General features: G+C 39.8%; 1 protein-coding gene and 1 long non-coding RNA gene across 8 annotated transcripts in view; one reads left to right on the top strand and one right to left on the bottom strand.

Moving 5' to 3' along the window:
- Positions 1–6362, bottom strand: part of PTPRM (protein tyrosine phosphatase receptor type M) — a 449216-nt gene extending 442854 nt beyond the window's left edge. For 3 of the 7 annotated variants that reach the window (XM_058830647.1, XM_058830643.1, XM_058830642.1), the window contains exon 1: positions 5934–6361. In XM_058830647.1, coding sequence (XP_058686630.1) covers positions 5934–6006 — 73 coding nt within the window. In that variant the 5' untranslated portion in view covers positions 6007–6361. Of the gene's footprint in view, positions 1–5933 lie in introns of all 7 variants that reach the window. The other 4 variants (XM_058830648.1, XM_058830646.1, XM_058830644.1 and 1 more) reach the window with 2 other exon arrangements.
- A 3768-nt stretch (positions 6363–10130) lies between these two features.
- The window catches only part of LOC131576518 (uncharacterized), a 28056-nt gene continuing 12269 nt past the window's right edge, over positions 10131–25917 (top strand). The window contains exon 1 of the long non-coding RNA XR_009277000.1: positions 10131–10340. This is a non-coding gene — a long non-coding RNA (uncharacterized LOC131576518). The remainder of the gene's footprint in view (positions 10341–25917) is intronic.

Genomic DNA, 25917 nt, shown 5'->3' on the forward strand with positions numbered 1-25917 from the left:
GCAATAATTCTTACATTTAAAACACCAGGAAAACACTGACAATATCTCTATAGTTTCATGCATTTTATTATGTATTTTTGTCATATTTGAGCATTTGTTTGTCTTCATGTTGAATACTAACACTGATACTGAAATCAGCCTTTTCACATGTAATTAAAAGTTCATTTGTATTGTAATCAAACTGATGCAAACAAGCCACCAATGGATTAAAATTCTCTGGGTCACAAAAATCCATCATCTGTTTTCACACCTCCCCACCTCCAAATACACCTACATTCTCACAAAGCCCAGCTTACAGCCCTTTTCTTTCTACGCTTAGAAAAATGGATTTAGAGATGCAGCTACACCTAGTGATCAGCAGCAGATCACAGCAGGCAAAACTCTGGAAGACATGACAAAATTCAGAAAGAAGTACCTGAATACATTTGGGTGAATAGGCTGACAAAGGAAAATTTATTACTACTTTTTTTTTTTTTCCTAAATATATGGTCATATGATCCAAATTGGTTTCTGTGTCTCGAAATCCTGTTTTAACATATAACATTGCACATCAGAAATAAGAGAACTGGAAGTTATCAACAAAATCAAATGAAATTAAATGAAATAAGGAGAAAATTCTCGATTTTTCCTAAAGAAAATGAACAGATAATTCAGCTGCATTCACACATTAACAGTTTGTTCCTGGGAAAATTCTCAAAACTACTACTTCTTTACACAAGAGTCATAATTGTGAGCTGAAAGGTTCATAATTGCATGTCATTTCCTAGGGAAACATCTTCAGAATTTAGTGACATAGCATAGAAGAAGTAAGTGCTTGACAGTGATACTACCAAGCTTTAAACAGTAGAGATACCCCTCTCAAAAAGCCTTTCCTTTAGCATAAAGTTGCAACACGTGAAATACGGGATCAGTTCACAGATCCTGACCTCGCAACATCATTGGACTTTGTTCCATCAAGTCTACACTTATTATCTTCCCCCCAGCTGAAGGCAACGATGCACACTCAAGGGGTTGTCTCAGCAGGAATGTGTAATACTGACCTGGCCACCAGCAACTCGCCTGTTGACATTTCTGCTGACCGTCGCAGGGTGTGGGTGAGCGCACATCAGAAATAAACCATCCCCACACGTCTTCAGGTCAGATTCAAATGACATTAGCGAGGTGTAGTTCAGAAGCTTGCTCACTCTACCCTAACATGTTTTGTGATTTGCCTGGGGATTTCGTCTCCCTAGCTGTCAATCTAGCAATTTCTGTGAGCACTGAAGATATTATTTCATATATTACATGCGCTTATGTTGTTTCAGGACACCATGATTTGTTTTCCTCATGAATTCTGACAACTGCTAAATCATGAGACTAAGTGAACACTACAACATTTTTTTCACCCAGAGCTATTACATCCTTCAAGTATTTTGTAAGATTTATTTTTAATTTCTGATGATGTTTCATTACTGTCTTTTGAAACCAGAACAGCTAAATAAAATAAATTTTTAAAAAAACCCCAAAACATACCCACCACACAGTTTCCTTTTTGATTAACTGTGCCACTTCCAGAGCCCTGACTCATTTTCACCTGAAGCTTTCTAAAGCAAATCCCAGTTTACACAGGAACACAATCTTCACTTCACTTGTTATAACTGCAAAGAGTTGTTTTTTTTTTTTAAAAAAAAAAGGTCTAAAAAATAACATCACATTTAGAAGCAGGTTTTTCAAAACACTTCCATTAATTTGCTGGAGTATTTTAAATATGAATAGTCTTAGATGCAAAACAGAAATCGAGTCATTCACCTATTCACCTAACAGCTGTAATAGCAGCAGCAAATGTCTCTTAACAGCAGGAAGTTTGATTTGAGAATCTTCCCCCACAGTTCTCACTGTTTAGTGAGGCCAAATCCATGCTATGACCTGTAGCTGGAATAGTTTAGTAGATGAGCTGACAAACTGCATCAGCCACTAATAAAGCTGCATCTTCGCTGGCATATGTTACATCCCTTAGAAGATGCACACATACAGACTTGATGGATGTGTGGAGAGAAAGAAAAGTAGGTGGAATAAACAATGCAAACAAAACCAGAATTTGCTAAAGTCAGATGTAACTACACTCGGAGTTCTTTCTTGCTAAAGTGATCAGAATAACTATTACAGCCTTCCCACCAGAGATCCTGAATACTCTGAGAAATCTCTTTAAACACAGTTAATTATACCAGAAACTTCTTATTTTCTAGACATTGCCAGGAGTTTCATTTCAGCTAGGATAGGACCTATGAAGACTTAACCTATATTCTTTCTTTTCTCTGCAGTCACCAAACATCAACATGATCACAGTAAATTTCAACTTCAGCATGTCAAACTTCTTCCTTACATCTCTTCTCTGGAAAATGTGATCCCTTTTTTTAAGGTGCCTACACCCAAATATGAACAGATGAATCTAAGGCACAACAATTCTATTCAGAATGCAAGGTTTTGTAATTTTAATCCATTAAATAGCTTGAGAGTGACTTTTATGTAAAACCTTTACCACTCACTTGGAAAAGTCATTTTCAAGTTTTGTACAGCACTCTTCCTCCTTTTCTTCTCTTCATAATTGCCACTAGTCCTGGTTCATTATAAATGGCCTCCCACAAGCATTTTTAATCAGTCTGTCCATCCCTCTCACTGCAATCGGACTCATTCGTTCTCAGAGAAATACAAAAACTTTTTAAACCATAAAAAAGTTTTATGCCAGTGCCATAAAGAGAGCCTTGATATACAACCTCAGTGCTTTTCACAGCAAAAGAGAATATAACAGATTAATAATAGCCCTCCCTCTGTAAGAGTCAGATTGTAACCAAGAAACACCAATTTCAGAATTCAGGCTGTGTGCACATTTACATCTACCTGAATATGAATGCCTTCACAAAACCAGTTTCCAAGTTCTGTTACACATTTCCTTGCTTTCAATTTCAGCTCCCCGTTTCTGTATTTGACAGAACTCATCCCATCCAGACCCTTAATTTTATGTGAGATCAAATATTTAAGTTTACAATGTCCCTTCTAACTTCCTGTATCTCTGTGTTTGACCTAAATCCCTTACAGGAGTGAATTGCTTTCCCTAGCCTGAATAATCTACCAAAGAGGCGGATGAAGGAACATGGTGGAGTCAAGTGACATTTTCTATGACTGAACACCACTCTTCAAGGACTTTTTTAATATTAGCTTTCAGTCTTCACATGGGACCAACTTAATAACATTTTGCTGAATTATAAACAAAACCAGCTAAATTAGTTGTGATATAGTTTCTCAGAAAGAAACTCAAAAATAGTAAAAAACTCAAACCAAAAACTAGTCTTGCAGAAAGAGTCCACCTACTTTTAAAAACTTAGGATAAACAGTACTGTCCATTTAAGTCAATTTTTTCAGTAATATATTTCCTGAATTCAAATTCTTGAGATCATTTACTTCTTGAACTGATGAATCCAGAATTTTAAAATCTTTAGTTAAGGACTCAGAGAAAATCTCATTGTTATTAACTGTTAAGCTGCTTTCAAAAGATTACTTGAGAGCTCCCAGGCCTTAAAAAGCCAAGATCTGATCTTTCAGTAAGATTATTTTCTAAATAAGAAACTCAAGACAATAGCTGAACGTAGCATTAGAACCAATCTTTGTGAAACAAATCAGTCAGTTTAGAAAAGGGTAAAAATAAAAATGGAACTATAAATGCCACAGGCAATTCATACAGTGCTATTCTTTACTTAGAACATGTCTGGAGTTGGCTTTGTTTCTTTTTTCTTTGTTTGTTTTTAAACTTTTCATAGGTTAGTCATATAACTCCCTTCTGCAATAAGGGACAGCTATTACAAAAGATAACTCCCCAACTCAAGGATGGATTTCATTTAATTTCTATGGTGCTAATGCATCAAGGTTTTAACAAAGGAAACAGGATTTTTCCCCCCCAAGCAGAAATGATACCCAGACACAAGTTTCATATGGTAAAGTACAAAAATGGAAATTTCATCAATCTTGTTCCAAGTGCTGAGAATCAATACCAAAAATAAAAAATTCTGTACATGCACCTTCACAAATAATCTTTTCCTTCAATATTTAACATACATATACATATGCACACATGTGCAGACTCTGCATCCCATGCCATTCTTTGCAATCTCACTGAAATGTGTGAATAGCAGCCTTCATTACTGAGTACTTCAGCTGGTGTGGAATTGCACCCTTGGAATAACTGTAAGCACAACTCATTGGTGAATTGTTTGCGGTTTTCAGCACTGTTCTCTCCACATCGTGTGTCAGGTAAGTGAATACAACAGATACAAATCAAACAGTAATGTGGGATTGTTCTTCAGCAACACAAACAGCACTTCAGTGCCAATCGCACTACAGTATCAGCACATCGCATGCACAAGCATTTGAATATCCAGAAGAAGAGCTGCCCCAGCTTAAATTTAAACTGAAAGTGAGACAGTCCACACAGGTCAGCAATGAGTTACAGATTTATCTTAATAAACCATGTGCTCCCATTGAAGTCTGGACACTAGACTTCCAACATTAATGCACTGTAGAGCTAATACAACCGAGTACAGTTTCATAATTCGCTGCAGAGCATACCTTCCTTCTAACAGGACTTTGGAAAATTGTTACATATCACCTTGGAACAAAACGTTTTTCTACTAGGAGAGCTTCTGTGTCATCTACAGTAAAAATGCTCTCAAGAAGCTGGGGGGAATGCAGCTACGTATACAAGAGGTCCCTGGAACTAAACATAAAACCTGAATTTCAATTTTTTTAGTAAGTTTTGAACCAGACCACCAATTCCCAGCCATAAAACTTGGTTTAGCTACAGTGCTCCGTAGAAGCAACATGTAATGTGCAAAATACAAACTATTCTGCAGCCTGAGCAACAAGGAGTCAAAAGGACTGCTTCCCACCAGATCAAAGCACACTTCGCACGAGCTGAGGACCAGATGTCTCCAATTTAACGTGCTTTCAGTTGCACTAACTTCATGTTAAGAACAAAACAAACCAAAAAAATTTCTGAAGTTACTCTTTGCAGTGGAACACGCAGAACTATTTCACAATCCAAATTTCTATCTAAAATTACGGGTTTCTCCAACATATAAATAGGACGGAGTGCAGGCAGGGGACTCGAGACCAAAAGAACTATCTGTAGGTCTGGGGACTCGGGAACCAGAGGAACGCTGCCGCTGATGGGGCAGTTCGCCGGGCCCCTCTCGGCTCTGAACGCGGGCACCCATCGGCGGCGGGCAGCCTCTGCCCTGCCCTGCCCTCTCAGGTGACGCTCTGGGGGCTGCGGAGAGCGCGGGGCCGGGGCTTTCCCTCCGGCTCTGCCGGCGTCTCGCAGCCGCACCTCCGGGCAGCGCCGAGGGCCAGTGCCCAGGCACCGGCGGGAGGGCAGAGCCGCGGGGGCCCGCCAGTCCCTCCGGGGAGCACCGCAAGCCCTCCTTCTCCCGTCGCCAGCCGCCGTGGCGGGCGGAGCGCCGGGTACCAGCTCACCTCGCCCCTCCGCCTCCCGAGCCGGGCAGCGGGAAACTTTCGGGAAGTCAGCGGCGGAAAAACGCCGAAGCGAGCCCGAGTCCCGCCCGTCCCTCCAGCCCTGCCCTAGGGCTGCCCGAGCCCCGCCAGCCTCTCGACCTTCCATCGGGGCTCAGGGGCGCCAGCGCAGCGGCATCCCGCCACCGCTGCCTCCTCTGGACACTTTTTCCACCCCATCGACGCAGCGGTTCTGAAGTGTCAGACCCGTCAGGGGGATGTGCATGGGAAAAAAAAAAAAAATAAGGAGAAAAAGAAAAAAGATGCAGAAGAAAACAAAAACCCAACCCAAACCCCCACCGCCTCCCAAGTGCCCGCGCTCCCCCCTGCCCCTTCGCCGCTTGGCCCCCGGGAAGGCTGCCCGGCCCCGGGCTGGCGAGCCCACTCCTTACCTGTGAACGTCTGCGCTCCCGCTGCCAGCAAAAGTCCGGCCAAAGTAACCAGGCAAGTTCCAACTTTCCCCATATTTCCAGCCCTTCCTGCTCCGAATCCAGCAAAGTGTCAAAGTGTTTGCCAAAGTAGGAGGCGCTCCTCTCGCCCCCCTCCAGTCCAGTGGGGCAGGCGAGGAGGGGGCAGCTGGACTCCCGCACTTGGTGCCCCGCGGGCTGCTCTCCCTTCCTCGTCCTGTCTCCGCTCTTAAGGGCAGGGAAGAGGGTGCGAAGTGACCGGCGGCCGCCCACCCGTCTGCCTTCCTCCGGCCGCGCCGCTGCCCCGGGGGCTGTTCGGGCGCCGCTCGCCTCCCCCGGTGCCCGGGGGGGGCACCCTTAATCGCGGAGCCTCCTCGGCCGGCGCCGCCGCTAGTCCCGGCTCAGCTCGGCTCCCTGACTGACTCGCGGTCCCCCCCGGCGGGCGGGCGGGCTGAAGGGAGCGCGGAAAGTCACGCCCAGCCGCCGGCGCCGCCGCTGTCCCCCGCTAGAGGGCGAGGCGGCCGGGCCCCGCCGCCGACAGCAGCTCGGGGGCGGCCGCCGCCTGCGGGGGCGAAGCGCTCGCGTCTCCTTCCCGCCCCGCTGCCCCGAGAGCGACTCTCTCTGCTGAGGAGGTGGTGGCTCCGTGCCGAGCAGGACGATGTCGAAAGTTCGCGGACAGCGCGGGGGGAAAGAGAAGAAGGAACAAAAAAAAAAAAAAAAAATCTGAGCCTGGCGTCTCGGTAACTTTGCGGCGGGCCGGCCCCAGCCAGAGCCGCAGGCGCTGAAGTTGTGGCCGCCTCGGGTCCTGGCCCCGCCGTGACGGGGCCCCGCGGGAGCGAGCAGTCCGGCCCCGGGGGAGCGGTCTCGTCCCCGCCCCGCCGATCAGGCGCTGCTCCGAGCACCGGGACAGGGAAGCGCAGGAGAGGAGGAGAGCGCCGGGTTTCCATAAGCGCTTGGGTTTGTTTGTACAGGAGGTCTGGAGTCTGTCGGAAGAACTAGTTGGAGGCCACTGCTCAGCCTTCCGCGGGAACCGCAAGCGTGAGAGCCTTGGCCGCACGGCGAGCGGCTGATACCGAGAGGAAATTAAGATATAAGGGGTTCTCTGGGCTGGCGAGGAGCCACACTTCTTTGTACATTAATTGCTTCGCATTCGCGTGCTGATCATAAAATTTGATCTCCTTGCCTAGACCTCGGTAAGAGCCGCCCTTCGCCGCTCCAGGGCGTTTCGGGAAAGGATCTCCGGAGAGCTCCCAGCCCGGCCCCCGGTTCAAGACACGGGCGCAGCTCTGAGTCCTGCGAGTAAAGAATAATGTCAGGAATTAGCAGGATTAGAGAGGGACTGATGGAAATAAAATCATATTAAAATGGCAGTTTATCTCCGCGTGTTTGAAATACAGCTGCATGACAGCCGTCTTCCCACTGGGGCTTTGGCTCCTGGTGTCCATGGCACTGCAAGGATGTGTTCGCTGGTTTTAAAACAGTTTTAAAACGGAAGTGGAGTTCTAGAGGTGCAAATATTTTTGTTGGCCCTCGCTTTCAATGAAAGCTTTTCCTTTCAAGTGCAACTGTGACCAAATTTGATGTCTTATTTATTCCGTGTGAGTTACTAAAACGATAAGAACAAGAATTTAGATAATGCTGGTTTTAAGAGCTTGAGCTCAGGTTCTGGTTTCTGGTTTTTCTCCAGCACATGTTCTCCGTGCTGCTTTTCCATGTAGTTGGCCGGCTTCGCTGCGGCTTTCAATTGAACTCTAAACTCTACCCATCCCCCACATAGCCGTGCGAGCTCCAACATATTTAGTTATTTGTGCGTATTCTGAATTATTTTTCCATACAGCACATTAAGTGCGAGCTTAGACAGGCAGCTGTGTAATTTCCAGGGATGGCCCAACCATGCTGTTTTCGGGACGCTGCTCTGTTATGTTTTGGGTAATGCATCTGCGACTTGACACAGTCTTCGCGAAGGGATGTGAACTTCGGGATGTGTGGGGCTACGGCAGCTACCTCAAAAATTAACGCAAGGGGGCAGAATAGCATTAATTGTTGTGCTTCCTGACGTCAGACTTTTTCTTTTCAATAGCAAGTATTCTTTTAGTTTATTGTTTGCATAGAACTTCAATCTTCTCCCGCCCCCCCAAAAAAGACATTGCCTTAATTCTCCGAAGCCTTGGTAACTTAGGGGTGTTTTGCAATAAAAAACTCAATTTTTTTAAAAAAATTGATTTTTTCTTCTTGGTTACATAACTGAGGCAATTTCTGTTTTCTTTAAAAACTGCAGTTATAGCTTCCAAAAATTAGGAACTATACCTGGTCTGGAAATAGTTACCTTTGTAGCACAAAACTTAAAAAAACTCAAATGTCATAAGTAATTTAACTTGCAACGAAATAAACTTTAAAATTTGTCTTCTGCCACTAAAAACCCAGAAATGAGCAGTTACACCAGTGTTTATGCTAATGATGACCTCTCTCGGTTCAGAATGTCCAGGTACACGTGAAATCGTATCCCTGATCAGCCGTGCAGTGTGGTGAAGTATGGTGTTCAGACATATAACAGTAGCTCTCCACCCTGCCTTTGTTACAGGGAATTGGAAAAATCCATGCCTATATCCATCGCTATCTGACGTTAGTTTAGAGAAGATGAGATAGAAAGTTGCCGAGTTCCGAGTATTACAGAAGAGCATTATAAGAGTGTTTGGTCACAGTCACAGTGTGAGTGAGGCTAGAGTGCTTGACCTTCAAAGACACAACCGGTCTCCTTTAATTACAGCAAATCTAAGACACGGTTGAGCTCCAGGGAATTGCTAAACCAACAAGAACAATAGAAAATACAGGTCATGCGTGGCTGATCGGGAATTGTGAGCTGTGTTTCACTGTGTCCAGTGCTGGAGCATACATGAAAACCATCCAGAAAATATACAAAAAAAACTAGAGCATCAAGAAAAGACTAGACAAAACCCGCAGGTTCACTGGTGGTTTGGTTCCAAGAATGCATTCAAGAGAGTTCATTAAAGGCTAAGCTGTGACTACAGAGGGGATTGGAAGCATCTGCATGGGGGAAAAAAAAAAGTACCTTGCTGATTGTTTTTCACTGAGAAGCAGATACATTAGATACCTTGCGTCTGTTCTTGAACTGGATCACCTCAAAGAAAAACATGTTTACACTTCCCTACATATACATACTTCAACTGAGGAGCATAGGAGTTCCCAGTTATCACAAATAAATTTATTCCTGCTGACAGGAGTATGAATGAGACAGTACAACATGTAGAATAAGGAGAAAATCTGGAAATGGTTGTAACTCATTTCTAGATTTTAATGTGCATCAATGTACATAACCAGCCTTCATTGAAAAGATTTTGTTTTATTTTTAAATATGGAATTTGTATACATCCCACTGAGGGAAAATTAACCTGATGATAAATTATGAATAATTACACTGTTTATTACAGAAACTTCACTGGCAGAGCTAATCATTCTCTTACAGAATCGCTTCCCATATTCCAGATCTTGGAGCTACTTCTGGCAACTGATTTTTGAAAATTTCAAACTGAACAAGAAATTTTTTACTGGTTAGAGAGGTCTGACGTCCAAATACTTACCATAATGTGGAAACAGGTCTGCTTGACCTATGTCAGGAAGAATCCTTTGGATAGGCACAAATCTCCACTTAACAGTTAGATATGTAGATTGTGTTTATCTATTTAGCTGTTACCTTTAAGATGCTAATGATATTTGCAGTGCTCTTCATTCTGTATTACTGGCACAAGAACAAGTAAACATACCTCGAATTCTGTAAGACATCAAGGCCACCCTGCATAATCCATAGCATGAAGTCACCCTTCCTATCATGATACAAAGCAGGAACACTCTCTTGCTCATGTTACAGCAGAAATAGAAAAGCAAAGACTCATATTCAAATATTGGAGGAAGGCCCAAACACCCTGCCTTTTTTTGACCCGTGACAATGCTGATTAAGTGGCCAAGAATGTGGGTTACACAGCTGTCACCTGATCTTTTGGTTCAGTAGCAGATAACATCACTCTCACAGCTCAAAGCTATTTTTTGCACTATAAAGTAGTTAGACAAGAGTGATTTTCACTAGCTCACTCCATCTTGTTTTAAAGCTCAGACAGACAAGCTTCATGAATCTTTCAATGACATTGCTGTTTAAATATGATGAAAAAGTAATTTTCTTCCTGGGACAGGGGCACATTTTCTTAGTTAAGTATGGCTAGTGAGTGAAAGTACTATTTGCTTTGAAAAAGACAGAAATAAAGACGGGCAACAATTCCAATTCTCTGGCTTTATCAAAGCTACTTTTCTGCTCAGTGAAATTCCAGAGGCAATCCTTCGTCTGAAGAACCACTCAAAAATATAACATCATCTCTGTAGGTAAGGAAATATGTGCCAAAAAATAAAAGAATTTTTTTTTTTTTTTTCCATTTGGGGCTTTTCTTAAACACAGAGCATCTAATATTCACTTATCTTTAGGTAGCTTTATCTTCTCACCCAGATTTTTACTGATGCTCTTTGCCTTTTTACTGATGATTTTTGTCAAAACCTACAAAAAGAAAAGTATGTGTGCTTATCTGTCTGCCAGGATTTGTTGATTGCATTATACTCAATTATATTCTGTTTCATAATACTTAATGTATCTGTATCCATAGATGCTATAATGGTTTCATTTGTTACTGAAGACCTATTTCAGTGATAATTGTAGCTCCTCCAGGGTTTATTTGAAAAAGCCTACCTGCACCTTCTTTTGAGTCATAGGATGAGTTTCCAATAGTGTCCTTAAAAGATCACATCCACCCCATACCTTGTCTTTCCTGTCCTCCAAGGAACCACAAAGAACTGCTTGGAATCTAAGGTCAATCTAAACCAATCTAAGCAGCTGCAAAAGTTGCTGCATACTAAATGTTCCATTGCCAGTAGAGGCTCATCTTTCCTGCTTATTGCTGCTGGGGTGTGCTGGCACTAGAACTGATCCCTGATTATTGATTTGGCACTGAAATGTGCTTATCACAACTGTGACTGCTCCCTATCAGATATTGCCATGTGTAATATGACTGCCTCCTTTTTTATTTTTTTTTTTTTAATTACTAATTACTTATGCAAGCAACAATAATTATCCATTTTGTCACAAGGACATCTTGCCTTATTCACTTGATCACTCTGAAATTTGCTGGTAACAAAAACCAAAGTCCTCTTTGTTTCCAGCTGCTAAAACCCAACATTTTTTATAATAGCTGAGGAAATTCTACATGGCCACTACTGGCTTTGATATTAAACCATAGTTGGAAGTTGAGAGAGAAAACACATCCAGATCTTTGAGAAGTATTTAAAAGATTAGAGAGAAGCAATCTTTAATCAGAAATTGTTGAAATAGAAGTGAGAAAAAGGTCTCAAGTGTCCAAGTAAAACAGTGGGGGAACTTTAGGATCTGAATGTCAGGAAGGAAGCAAAGAGCAACAGAACACACTGTACAGAGACGGTTACTGCTAGTTCAAGCCCCAAAAAAATTAACTGAATTGTGGAAGAATATTTATTTCATAATTATTATAATAAGATAGATAATAGAGAGTGTAGCCTAGGCAGGTCGAAGTTTGTAAACTTGTAACAATTTAATGCCATGATCCGCATAGTCTCTTTCTACCACTTGTGTGTTTTGTACAGACAAGGAAGAACATGCACCTCATACCGCATTGTGTTTTGATGTATTTGTATGTCTGCAAGCCAAATTATGTCTCACCTGATTGTCAGCATTTCATTAGAAAACTATTGTGTTTAACCATCTACAAAAACTTAAAACACTTGTGGCTTTTTACTCTCCACTTAGAAATGCATCCGTCTGTATGTATATGTGAGAGGCAGGCCTCCTAAAATTTGAGCTTTCTGTCAGGGAACAGGAAGGGTCGGCTGCTCCGTAAGGGATGGGGAGCCAGGTCTACTGCAATAAGACAGGTCCAAGATCAAGCCCAGCATAAACCCACTGGGACCTGGGTCGTCAGGGTCTGTGACCAGCACTATTGAGACCAGTCCTACACTGCAGCTCCAGCAGAAACTGAAGGCCCCAGGGTGAGCTGAAATTGTGCTTCTGGGACTAATGGGCAGAGGCTATGGGAGGGTGTTCCAGGTGAGGTTGATCAGAGTCATTACTGCACTCAAAATCATCTCACTTCTCACCTTTGCGTCTTTGAATATGTAACATGGCTTGTAATAATTGTTCTAGCTCCTGATACCTTGTAAAGAAAAGGACTGGTTTTTTTTTTTACTACTTGTTCTTAGCTTCTCCCAAAATGTGCCTGTCCTTAGCTGTGCCTCTGTCCTCATTATCAGAAGATACATACAGGAGGTGAGGGCAAAGTAGTCCAAGTACAAAACAGTGTTAAAAAAACACCTACCAAGAGTGTACAACCTTCAAGTTTGTGTGAGGTTGTCTAGGATTGGTCAGGAGCAGAAAGAAGCAGAAACACAATTGATTAAATGCAAATACTTGCAAATATTCATATATTCAGTCTTCAAAGTCTGTACAAATACCGACTGTAATATCATCTTTGTCACTCGTTGCTTTGATCTTGTCATTCATCTGGGTTAACATCCTTTTCTATTACAAATTTAGGCTTAATTTCATTGTCTTCAAAGTTCCGTACTGTTCCACCTCTCCCTACTCATTTGAACTTCAAGTTGCTATTCTTTCTGTTCAGTGCTTCTATAATCAACCATGTCAAGGAGTGAAACCAGAAGAATCGGAATTTAGATGAGCGCTGTGAAGTAAGCTAACTTCTCAGTCTTCCAAGACAGAGTAATTGTTCCAAAATAAATTGGTGATTATTACATAATAGAAGGAACACACACAGAGTTTTACCAGCAAAGCTATAGCATTTTACTTTTTCTGCTAAAAATAATCTAGTCCATCCCTCTCCATAGATAAACCATTTTCTAGAGGGGGCTTCTCTGAAGGTTTCTGTCAGATGGAACATTCCCTTTAGGAGTAATCCCTAGAAATGCTTGACAAAAGTTTGCATTTCAGACGTCTTCATAAAAGGGAAAGAACTGAAGCAGACAACTGAAATAGTAATGTCTGATGCCATCAGTGCTAATATTGACTGATCATATCTGCAAATGCCCTTCAGATGGTTTTTCCAGTTGGGAAAACATATTTCTGACATCTTGGGTTCATTCCACCAAAAATGCACAGAAGCAAAAGCCAACTGAAAAGCCACATTCAATACAAGGTTAGTGTCCTTTCTGCCTGTGAACTTCTCTTGAGTTTGTTCACTCATATGTTTTTCTCATTTTTCTTGCACAGCTCTAAATTAGCATCAGATAATAGGATCTGTGCCTTGGCATAAGATTAAGTTTTCCTGAAAGTTCATTTACAGCTAATTAGGAGTTTGTGAAACAGAAGAAGTGAAATATGCAACCTCTTTGGTTCTCTTTGTGGGTTTTAAAAACAGTCATTGATGGATGGAATTATCATTCCTCCATCCTCTTTATTACTAGTTTATTACCTCTGATTTAGCAATGTAGCATTCATGTTGTCAGCAGCATCTCCAGACCACTTGCTGCTATTACTTTGATGCAATTGTTGTATGAGATGTATGAGACATTATTCATATGGATCCCATTGGAATAAGAAGATTTTTTTTTCATACAGTCATAGTTGAGTGGAAGAATGTGAACTTTATATCTTGTCTTTCAAATAAAAAAAAAATTCCCATGAAGTCTTCTTTAACAACAATTTATACTGCTGCAAAATACTGGAACACCATCTCATCAGAGGCAGTTCTAAGCAGGCAGGCCCAGTTGTCAGTGGTGCAGAATCCATCAAAGAGGCAATATATGAGCATAGATGTAAGTACAAACTCTCACACCATCACCTGTGATGAATGCAGGTTTTTACCCTAATAAGTTAAAAACTTGTTTATTAGTAAATTATATGTTATAATGATGACATCTCTAAAGTACGCAGTTTGTCTTAGTCATTCGTGGAATTTAGTTAATATTTTAAGTATTTCAAAGTATTTGAATGATTTATTTTTTAATGGTGGTACCGTGTCAGGAGAGGTACTAAACAGTTGAAAGGTTCACATGTAAAATCTATTGTTATTTAGCAATTTTTTCTTATTCTTTATTTTCCTTTTTTAATATCTGCTTTTTTAGAAAGGGGAGGAATATATTTTGATGTACTTATGATTGAATTCTTGTTGGTGTTCACTTGTGCAGAATGATGAAGAGGCGTGAAAGTTAAATGTGCTTCATACCATCATTTTTTCCTCTTGATTGCTTTCATACCAACAGCAGATGTCCAGTGAAGGGGACACAAATATTTCCCTTTAGCAAGTCATTCCACTGAAAATAATGGGAGCTTATTTAAATAGTGTAGCTCTGAGGAAACAAAGGGGGCAGCAAACACAGGAGAGAATAAGAGCAGAAATGTACTCAGCCAGAGAATGACTTTATTTAAATGCAGTGAATTTTTTTTAGCATTTTACACATAATAAAATTAGTAGCAAATCAACTACCCATTGATTTTTCAAAAGCATTGGGAATGATAATTTGAAATTTGTTGTGGCCATGGATGCTATTGATTCTCCTGCTTCGTGCACTATTGTGCTAAAAATCAATTACTTAATATTTTACATTATACTGTTAAATTATTTTATTAAGTCTAGATTAAGAATTATGATGGATACAAATGTATGTGCTAAAACATAATGCTGAAATGGATTCCTTTCACAAGTTTAAATACCCATTCTGATGAGAAGAGTGATTGTCAAAGTAAAAGCATGATAAATAAAACTCAGGAAGGCTTTGCAGATGTGGTGAATCATTACTTATTACTTTGTTTTTCAAAATGAGTGCTGATCCTGCTGTTGCTTATTGTGCAGAACTTAGATTAAAGGTAATGGGATTTATATGCACAGGAAAGCTGAATTGTGGAAGATTCAGGGGTTTTTACCATCACACCATTACTAGTGGAAATTACACCTGTGGTTTGGGGCAAAACCATTACCCATATAAAAACAATCGAGCCACATTTGAAGGACTTACAGCTCTCAAAAAGGTGAATCTCTGTCAAATAAGAAAACGTTGTTCTCTCTCTTCTTTCAGATAGATTCTAAGCCAAGGGCAACTTCTCATCAAAAATCCTTATTTTGTTTACCGTACAAACAAAAAAATAGTAAAAGAATACTACTAAAAATCAGGCACCAAAAAGTTGTAAGACACCTAGATTAAAACACTTCTGAAACACCAGGGCTATACCGCTGCCAAATTCAAAGGTTCAGGGGCAAACAATGAATTTATAGAGCTCTTCAGAGTATAAATTAATGAATGAAGTACAATAATCTTTGTGGTCAGAAGCATTGCAGATACAACCTAAAAGTTTCCTAGATTAGAGTTCCTTCCTTCTGAGTACCAAATGCTTTGGAATAATCCATATTATAATGGGAAGTAACTGCTTCTGTTATGGGAAATAACAGCTTAACATCTCTGAAATGCCTCAAAACCAGGGATGCACAGCTTCTGGAGCAGAGTAACTGGGAAAAAACCCAAAAGGAGAAATCAAAATATTTTTTATTTTCCTGATCACACTAGTAGAAGGACAAGCCTATGCCTGATTTGTCTGCTGTAATGTTTTCACCAGTAGTGCTGTTCCTGTTTCAACAGCAGTCCTGCTCCCAATGAAGCCAGTAGCAGCACTTAGGCTGCACTTCAGGATGCTAACCACCATCCTGTGCTTGTGACAGCTCCCCATTGTCCATATTGATTTTGATATGCAGCTGTGCAGAATGAGGCAAAGGTGATGGTGAAATGCCAGAGTGAGGCCTGTTTGCTCTCTTTGAATGGAGAACACATAAAGCTCCTGAGCCCTGTGAGTTCACCATCGTGACTCACGGGAGCTACAACATTTTGGTGGCTAAGAGGCTGCCTGAAGTAGATTACCAGTGTGCAGTCCTTATTCAATGTCAAGATGTGCATATGGAGCAATAGGCTGTCCAGCTATGCACACTGTAAGGCATGGCTCTGTCCTAAGGCCATTCCTCAAACCATGGACACCTAGTTTGACAAAGAGCAGGTCGTCTTCCTGGTAGGACTGACACAACTGGTGGCTTTGCATAATGATACAAAGACAGCTTTTGTAAGCCTGGACCAAAGGAGTATGTCTGGGGAGACTTGAATCCATCTGCAGAGTGGGCAGTATTCCTGCTATGGGTTATGTTCTCTGTTGGGATGGTCTGGAAACTTCTTGCATTATTCTGCCACCAGTTTGGGGAATAACAGTCTGAAAATTTTTGTGAAGTTATTTGGCATGGGAGGTCTTTACAGTGCATTTGGCCTTAAGGCTGTGTCTGAAGATGCTCTTACAAGATAGCACAGAGGTAGATGTTAAAGACACCAAAAGGAAATAGCCTCTTTTGTTCATGCCTTTTTCTAGCTTTGAACTTTGTGTGTTTGGCTCTGCTAACAGTCATTAAGTGCACTGCTAAAATCATAAATTTAAATTAGAAATGAAATCTGACAGGAGTTGGGAGGCAATGAAATCATAAAGATGAAAGAATGACTTATTAAATTAGTCGAACTTGCATGGCATGTCAATATTTCTGCTAATATTAAAAATAGTGATCGTACAAGAAGATAATGTAAACAATGTCACATATTTGTAAGGCTCATAGTGCCTGGCATAATTTAGTGAGAAAGCTGTCACTCTGTACATCACAAAAAAGAAAGAACCAAGAATTACATAGAATTCCTCTTCCCATAACTTAGCAGTATTTTTGCCCACTTATGGTTACTTTCTCCAAAACCAATTCTTAGATCTTCAGTCATCATAAGTTATATTTTGACCTTTATAAATACCATTTTGACATAAATGTGCTGCAGCTTCTTTAATCTGTTGCAGCTCACTTGGCCGCAAGACTTTCTTCACTAACAGCGGAACACCAGCTGTATTAGTTGTGTCTGTCTTAGATAAATGTAAGTGAAAATGTCTCTCCTAGTCACTGAACATTTTAGGTTTTACTGAGGAGCAAACATTTCTCAGCTGCTCATGATGCCTTTGAGAACAGTTTTTCTCATTTTTTCTTAATTCTTCTCTGTGATTCGGTTTCAAAGCAGAGACTCTAAGAGAAACACCAAAGTCAGGGGAAGGAAAAGAATGGAAGAGTAGCAAAGAAAGAAAGGAAAGGTGCAGTTAAGAAAAACCCAACATGTAACAGAAGCACTAATGAAATGGGATGCTGTGAAGGGGTAGAGGAATTGGAGACCCAGAATAAATGGATTCAGAAAATGGTAAAACAATTGTGACTGACACAGAAAGCTGGAACTTACCAGTAGCTAACACAAAAAAGACTTTTGCAGTCTGCTTATACCTCATGGTCCTTTCTACCCAGCCCATTTGAGAAATATTAGTGGAGGAGAGCAGTCTACAAGACACAATGGAAGATGCAAAAAGCTCTCATTATGTATGTGTATGTTATGTGATTGCTGATCTCCATTGATGACATATTTTTCAATTCACTGAGTTCTTTAGGTGGGAGAAATCAGAAAATATATCAGTAGCATTATTTTCGTTCTTTTCAGAGTGAAAAGGAATGTCAGTGCTTTCATGTGTAATATACGTGTAGTATTTGTTTTATAATGAATTACAGTCTATAAAATGCAAACTATTTTAAAAACTTTAAGTAATTAATGCTATGGATATTACTCATACATAAATAAAAGAGTTTGCAGAGGACTGATCCAATATTAAAAGAGAAGTTTTAATGTGTGGAGTGCTAGAATGTTTTCAGATGCTTCAAAATGTGGGTAAATGATTTTTTTCAGATGTTACAATGGAGTGAGTAGTAACTTTATCAATTTAAGAGGTCTACTTTGTAGTTTATACTGAGAGTATTCTTTGAGTTTGTGTTATGTCATCCTCAGCAGCTGGTTTATTTGAAAAAGACATTTAATGCTTCTCTGGGAAAAAATAAAAGTATTAAGAACCACTAGTTCTGACTAATAATTTTACTTGACACAAGATTTCTGGTTCATCCTCAAGGACCAGTTCTGCACAAATTTAAGTGGAAGAATGATAGATTAGTGTGAATGGTGATGTTTTCATCATCATTGAACAGAGAGAGGTGAATGTGGTACTGTGCAGAAGAGAGTAGGACATTGTTGCAAAAGGAGAGCTCAGGAGGGAAAGAGGGGATTTACCAATCTCAGTGGCAAAAAAAAAAAAATAAAATCCCCCAAAACCCCAAATAACATGTCCCCAGATTTAGAGTAGAGATCAGTTTAGATCAGGAGGAAATGTGCCAAAGCACCTGTAGGTTTCAGAGAATCTCATAAGGTAAACTCAAAGACATTTATTTTCTGAACTTCAGTTCCAGATTTTTCTGGCACATCCAATTTGAAGGGTATAAATTTGATCTGCAAATCACTCTCACAGTGCATGACTGGAGGGCGTGGGAATGTGCAGATGCTGCAGTAGACTGGAAGACTATAACTTTTCTAATTGGAAAAAAAAGGATACTAGACTGCTAGTCAAAAAAAAAAAATCTTTGGTTCAAGAGTGTTAGTTGCAAACTAGGAGCTTGAGAAACTATAGGAGGTCTCAAAGCAGAGGCACTTTGCATGAAAGCACATGAAAGTGAACAGATTACTTACTCTATTTGCATCAGTTTAATGGATAATGAGGTTAATTTGTAACTGGATAACTTACCCCATATTCCTGTCTACCTTGCTGGGTGTATGTGTTTATTTACAGCTACAGAAAGGAAGCATATTTGTATGGGAATAATTAAAACAGATATTTGTATACATGACCTGCACAGACACTCTTGGCAAGATCACCTGCTCTGAAGATTATATTCCTGCTGTTAAAATGAAAATCTGATTTCATTTAGACAAACCTTTCACTGCTTTTTAATAACAAATGAGAGACAATGCTACACATTAACTATATGGCTAAAATATCACACATGCTGAACAGATATCATTGTCAAAGCAAATGAGCATTTGGATGATACAATGATAAGAATAATGTAATTAAATTCATTTTCATACCACTGATTTTATCACCCCATTTTCACACTGTTCCTTCCAGCCATATGCTTTGTTTCCATCCAAATCTGCTCATTAGGGAAGAGTGACTAACATTTGTTCCAGACAATGCTGAAATCAGGTCCTGGGCTTCCTGGAATAAGGTTTAATTCATTTGAAGAAGTAAGAATGTAGTAAGAAAGAAGAGAGGGAGAAGCTGATATAAAATGGAAAAGCCCATGAACACAGCTGGGTAAAGAGCTGGGAAGCTGAGGAGGCAGATGATCAAAAGGATTTGGAAAAAAAAATTAAAGTAGGGGAAAATGAAAAAGACATAAACAAGGATGAAAGGGAAAGAAGGAAAAAGGATAAGAAGGGGAGAATGAAAAGGAGCCTATTAATGGTAGCTGGAGATAAAAGGGGAGAGGGAGGATAAGGCATAAAATGAGACAGAATTTAATTATGCATACTTTTCTTTAAATGGCCATCTAGCCTCTAGCTCTGTGGGCCAAGTGTCTGTTTCAGTTTGATAGGTGGAACAAGCTCGTTGTGTATCACAGCTTAAATATTTAGCTACAGTGGTACACTGAAAGGAGCTCCCTGTTCTTACGGAGGCACTAGGCAGGATGCGATGCTGGGGATCAGAGCGCTAAAGGAGCAGGAACTCAAGTAGCAATGCTCACCCCCAGGGCCAGGCTGGCAGGATCTCACATGCGTTCCTCTGCCAGTGGGAAAGTGGCACTTGTGAAACTGAGGGCTGCTTTACTCTTTCCTGAGGGTGGAGATGTTCTTTGACTGTTTTGTTTGTCAAGGCCCACAGGACCAAAGTACTTGGACTATTTGAGCATTTCTTAGAGTTTTGTGTACCTGTCTGACTGTACTGCAGCCTTTGCACCCGTGTCTCTGCCTTCAAGTGCCCCCTTGGCTTTCTGGTGTGGTTTTGGCAACATGCCTCCTTCCCCTCACTTGAAACTGGGCATTAAGAGGGGAACCAAGGAGTCATTCTCTGATCAGAACTGGCTGGTTTTTGTTAGGAGCAGGGCAAGAGTTAGGATTCGGCCTTTCTGAATTTAACATTTTTAGAATTGGAATCTTGGTGTTTTACTTAAGCTATTAGTATACAAAAGTTCTTCTAATGGCTAAGTTTATAAAATGTGAAGTTTTGGGAAGTCCTGAAGATCACAGATGAAACTTTCAGCTCCATCCTTAGATAAAGAGATCTGTCTTTATGCTCTTGAAGTGGCTTGCTAGCGCTTAAAAGGAGCTTCATACATTCCTGTAGGAATCCCTAGGTCAGGGAGGGAACCACTGACACACTAAGAGAAAACTGACCCCTCCAACTGAAGCTTTTCTGGGAACAAACCACAGAAGAGCCTCTATGAGATGGACCTTCTCTTTTTCCTGAATATTCTCAGGTCAGAAACTAAAAATAGTTTATTTTCTCCTGTTCTGCTCTTTCAGAAAGAAAACACCATTGTCAGAAATGTTAAAAGAATTGCTCTAGAGTCCTGATGACTCACAGCATTGAACCGGTCTTCATGATAAGGATAATAAGATTTTACATTTTGAGGCCTGTTTTCCAGTTCAATCAACATCAACAGTCTTTGGATCTATTTTTCTTTTAATATCTTCAGTACTGTTGCAATATATTATTTTTTGATAGTGGGGATGGGGGGATATCTTGCTGTCTATTGCCACCATGTAAATAATGTGTAGGAATGTGCAATATATTTCATCTCTCCAAGTGTGTATAATTTATAAGAGGACTAAACTTGCTAAATAGTGAGGTCATGACATGCTCTGGCCTCTTGGTCCCTCAGCAGCAAACCATGGTGCAATATAATACCTTTTCTGTCTATACAAACTTCCTTTATTTTGATTAGAAAAGTGAACAGAACCCAGTGGATATTTATGACTGGGACTCACATGACAGTATAGGAGGATGCATGTCCTCATGAGACCAGCAGTTTATACATAACCAGAAACACCAATTTCTTTCTCTTTGTCCAAAAGGCTGCTTTATGTAAGGCTATAACTTTCTTTAACTTTCTTTAAGGCTGTATGATTTAAGGTTATTTCAGCTTTGCCTTTTCATTAGCTTTCTTTCCCCCTTAATGTGTCATCTCATTTTTCTCTCTCTTCTTCTTGTAGCTCTGATTCTGTGTCCTTTAAGAAAAGGTTTCTAATAGCATCCCACTATTTCTTAAATGAGTTCAAGTCCGTTTGGCTTAGAACCCAAGTGCCAGAAGGCCACTGCTGACATTTTTAACACTCTTTGAGATTCATCTCCTCTGAACCCCTTCTGAACACACGTGCAAGGTGGGAGTTTAAAAGGTCACCTAAGGCTAGTGAGATAGTCACATTCTGTTAGTATACAGTGCGTATGTTACTACCCATTTCACAGCACGTTGGTTGTGCTTAGGAACTAAGGGAAATCCACAGGAAAAAGACAGAAGCCACCTATTGTCCTGAACATTGAGAGGTCTAAAATGCAGGTGGTTTTCTACACTTTTGTTGAGGTGCCATCCTTTATGTAAGTCTGTATACTTGGTGTACATACATGTAATACATGTATTGTCATAACATCTGACTTGACATGCACCACTTTTTATGTATATTTGGGAAAAATAAAGGTATCGGTGCAGGTGGGGGTTTAACAAACTAAGAGGCAGGTTATTTCAGCTGTTGGGAAAATAATTAGCAGCTGTCCTTCTTCTGCTACTGAGAGGAAGACCAATAAAAGAATGCTCATATGACATATAATGTGGTGTTTAGATATTGGCATTTAAGAAACTTGCATCCGAAGCATTTTTATGGACATTATGGCTATTAAGTCTATTGGTTTGCTCTTTCACTTTTTAAAAAAATAACATGAAAAAAACACAAGAAATGGGGACACAGAATGTTAACTTGCCCTCAGATCCAAGTCTAACTTTCGGATTTAAATACAACCTCTCAAGGGATTGCGAAGAAAGCTTCACACAGTCATCTAGGGAAAAAACTAAATTGAGCCAGTAAAAAAGGAATCCTCACATCTGCAGTTCCTGTTTTTATCAGTATTTCATCTCTAGACATTTTGTGGAGAAAGAACTGGTGCCCAAATTCTCTGCAGGTTAAAAAGGTACCCTAACCACTTGCCTACCAAATGATTGTTTTATTTTTTTCTTTCTCTTTTTTACAAAAAATTTTACCACAGGAATTTAGAGATTTTTCTTTCATTCTATAAAACCTGGAAGTAGACATTACAGCAATTCATTAGTTTTCATCAAAAAATCATACCTCTTCCATAAATTGAGCATTTTAAGTAAAAGCTGTTTTGGTGTTTGATTTTTCCCACTAGCTTCCTTATTTGTAAAACCACCAAGGCTACATTTTTGTATTTTCAAGATCATAAACACTTACTGTTCTTCTTCAAGAAGGAGAATAGAAAATTATTCTTTTTACTTCAGTCAATAAGATAATGTTCAAAATGACTCACACAATTCAAAATCAGATTTCTAGGGGTTTATGTTTGTTCTGTAACAAGTAGAAAACAAGCCTTAATAGACATAGAAAATGTGAGTTCAGATGTATTACTAAATCATATTTTAAGGTGAGAGAATATGGTAAAAATGTTATTCAGTAAAGAACTAAATGCCTTTTGTGGAAACAAGATGTAGGCTGTCTTGTCCTCCAAAATCTACAGCGAGCACTTAATCAAATTTCAGACATACAGAAGCAAGCATATTCAGTGATCTGTGTTACCACCATTCTGTGGTAAGCAAACATGAAGAAGGAAATCATTGGCTGTTAAGAGCCTGTGAGAGCTTGCTTGGAAATTGGTGTCACTAATGTGTTTCAGGGGAGAGCTATGGCAGCATCTGTATTCCCAGATATGGTAAAATAATTTTAAAGCCATTTGGGTTTTATTCTTCTATTAAAACCATACTATGTCTTGAATGGAGTACAACACTGGAGAAATTTTTTTGGCTTCTTATCTAACTATTTTTAGTACAGAGGATGGAGTTACATCCTTCTTTGTTCTCCGTATAAAATCTTAGGATAACTGTGGCTGCTTCAGCCAGCTACTGACTTAGCTGGCTTCTGCTCCAGTCATCACGGAAGGAGTACAAGAAAGGCTGCTGTTGGTCAAGAAGGCAGTCAAATGGTTAGTTTGACCCTCTCTGTGTATTAAGAAATAACAAGTAAATAATTTCCCTTTGAATGATTAAGACTGATTTAGCACTCATGATGTATTTTCTCAAAAATTATGGGATTGTTAAAAGGAAGGAGAAAAATGTAGGGCTATGTCTGCTAAGAAGTTACTCAGAGCTTTAGATGTTTTGCATTTCCAAGTTCTGCAAATGTTCTTTGTAATATCAATAAAAAAGGCAAGCTTTGATATGCTTTTTCAGTAGAATACCATTCATAGTTACATAAACATAAATGCTTCTGGTAGGTTATGAATGCCAGCTATCTGCTCAATAGGTGGGCCTTTTTGGCAGCTGAATGTGAGTTAACTGTACTGCTTCATGTGTCTTTGCTGACTTAGTTCTGAAGCATGCCAAATTTCATTAACAGGTACCCAAAAAAATTAATTTGATTTTTTCAATCTTTTCATAATTACGAAAAGTTCATCCTCTCTATGTAGTATCAGTCTGCTTTAAAAAATGGAAATGGTGAAGTTAAAAGTTATTTAGTCATGACTTAAAAATAAAAGTAAAATAAAAAAATTGTTTTGCAAAATTAATGTAACTGTACATATTTAAAATTGTACACAAATTTTACATAATAAATCATTTAGCACATTGTTTTGCTTGCTGCATCCAGCATCTTACTCAAGTTTCCCCTTGTTCCCAGATAAGCTTTCAGGAATAATAAATACCCCCTTAAGGGAATATGTGTTTAAGCAAATAACAACTGCCAAATAATTTATCACATGTAACCACTGGTCTCCATTCTTATTTAGTGGCATTTCATTCTAGTGCTTGTTTAGGAGAAGTTAAGCTTAATGTCTGTTCTCTGTATATTTTTTTTTTTTTTTGGAGAGCTTCTTTTCATCATGTATTCAGAGTTTGCACTAGACTGTCCCTTTTTTTGTGAACAAAAGCATTTCAGTGGGACTTTGCCTATGGGACCCTGTGGCAGAGAGAATCCTATTTTATTCTTGGCATGAGATGTACAAAAGAAGTCCTTATTTGATTCAGGTTCAATAAACAATAGTTGGTACTTATTTGCATGGGGTAAGCTCTATGCTTAACTTTTGGCTAGTTCAAGTTTTTCCTTCTGTTCAATATTTATTTCTTTCATTTATTTAGTGCAGCAATATTTGGATGGTGTTTTTCTGAGAACAGAAACAGAATGAATAGTCTGACTCCTTGTGGTTTCACTGAACTTTTTTCAAGGTCATAACAGTTTACTAAGACATGACTGCCTCTAAGGTCCAAGTTACCAAGAATTTATTCCAATTTTAAAATGGCTTGGCTTTAAAGGAAAAAGAGGGAGGAAAAAACCCATGCATTTTCATCTAGCTTATTTCACTAAGATATTGAATAACAAAAGATAAAATTCTGCACCCATCAAACAGATACAATTCCTCTGACATAATGATTTGTGTAAGCAAATGTCTTGTAGCTTTTGGTGTGTATGAGGAAGGAAGTTTTAAATAGATCATTTCAAACAGTGTTATAAATCAGTCTTGATTACACAAAAATAAAAGATGTGCTCCTTTACTTGCAGTTTATTCTCTTAAAGTCACATTGTCCTCTGGAGTCATGGAGCAGAAAATGAACAGGAGTGATCCTGACTATTTGTATTGCTGATGAGTTTAGCTCACTTTGTCAGCTCTTTAACCAATGGATGATACAGAAAGCTGGACTCTGCAGTGGTCTGAGCACTTAAGTTGGATATGGTTCCCAGGACAGATTTAGACAGGATCTGTATAATCTAGGGAACATGCTGACTGTCTCCTTGTCTAGGTGAGAAGTGTAAAGGACAACATCTCTGTTTCTGCCTAGGCTACTTGACTCCTGAGTGATGCAAGTGTGACAAGTACCAGTATTCAGAAAGACAGTGATGGACCTCAGCTACTACACACCAGCACATGGCCACACAAGAACTGCATCACCAAGAGACATCTGTAAATGCTTGAGGCCTCTTGCCCTGCTCCTACTGATCCCTTGTTCAGTGATCTAAATGTCTGATCTGACTTGTGGAATTAAACTTGTGTTCTCTTTGGAGTAGCAAAAGGGCTCCTGGTTCCCTGTGAGCTGTTAGACACAGACCTGGGCTCACCAGCTGCCTGTAGATGTAGGTATGCACCCAGGCAGGTGTTTTGTACCTACTTAGCAGTCTAAATGTGAGTACAAATTTTCACAAGGGCAGGGACTAAACTGACAAGATCACATTATTCCCATCATTTAAGAAGACTAGACAGAAAACTTGTTTTTAATGTAGAGGTGGCAACGTAGCCCTCATTTGAGTGGCTTGCACATGGAATACTAAGACACAAAATGTTGCCTAGTCTCTATGGTCGGGCTGTAGAGGGGAAGTATGTCTCTTAATTTGTCCCCTGAAGCAACAAGATCTATAATCAGATAGTGAAATATTTTTCTGAATAAAAACTAGTGCATTTCATTCAAAGTATAAGATAAAGCTATTTGAAAACTGGTTACACCATAATGAGCATGCTTTATGTTCAAAGCAGAGGGAACAGGGCTGCATTTCAATCAGCAGTGAAGGTAGATTAGTGTACTTTTTCTCTGAATGTAGATATTTCTAAAAATAAAGGAGTAGTTTTGTTATTTTTTTAAGGCAAACCATCTTAGCAACATTTTTTATATATAAATATGGGAAATGGCAGTGGATGTGCCAAGGAATGTATTAGCATTGAAGCAGTAATATGTTTTAGTATCTACAGATATTTGAATTAATTTTTTTTCATTTGTTTGTATCT

Source organism: Poecile atricapillus, chromosome 2, assembly GCF_030490865.1.
Source record: "Poecile atricapillus isolate bPoeAtr1 chromosome 2, bPoeAtr1.hap1, whole genome shotgun sequence".
Lineage (NCBI taxonomy): Eukaryota > Metazoa > Chordata > Aves > Passeriformes > Paridae > Poecile > Poecile atricapillus.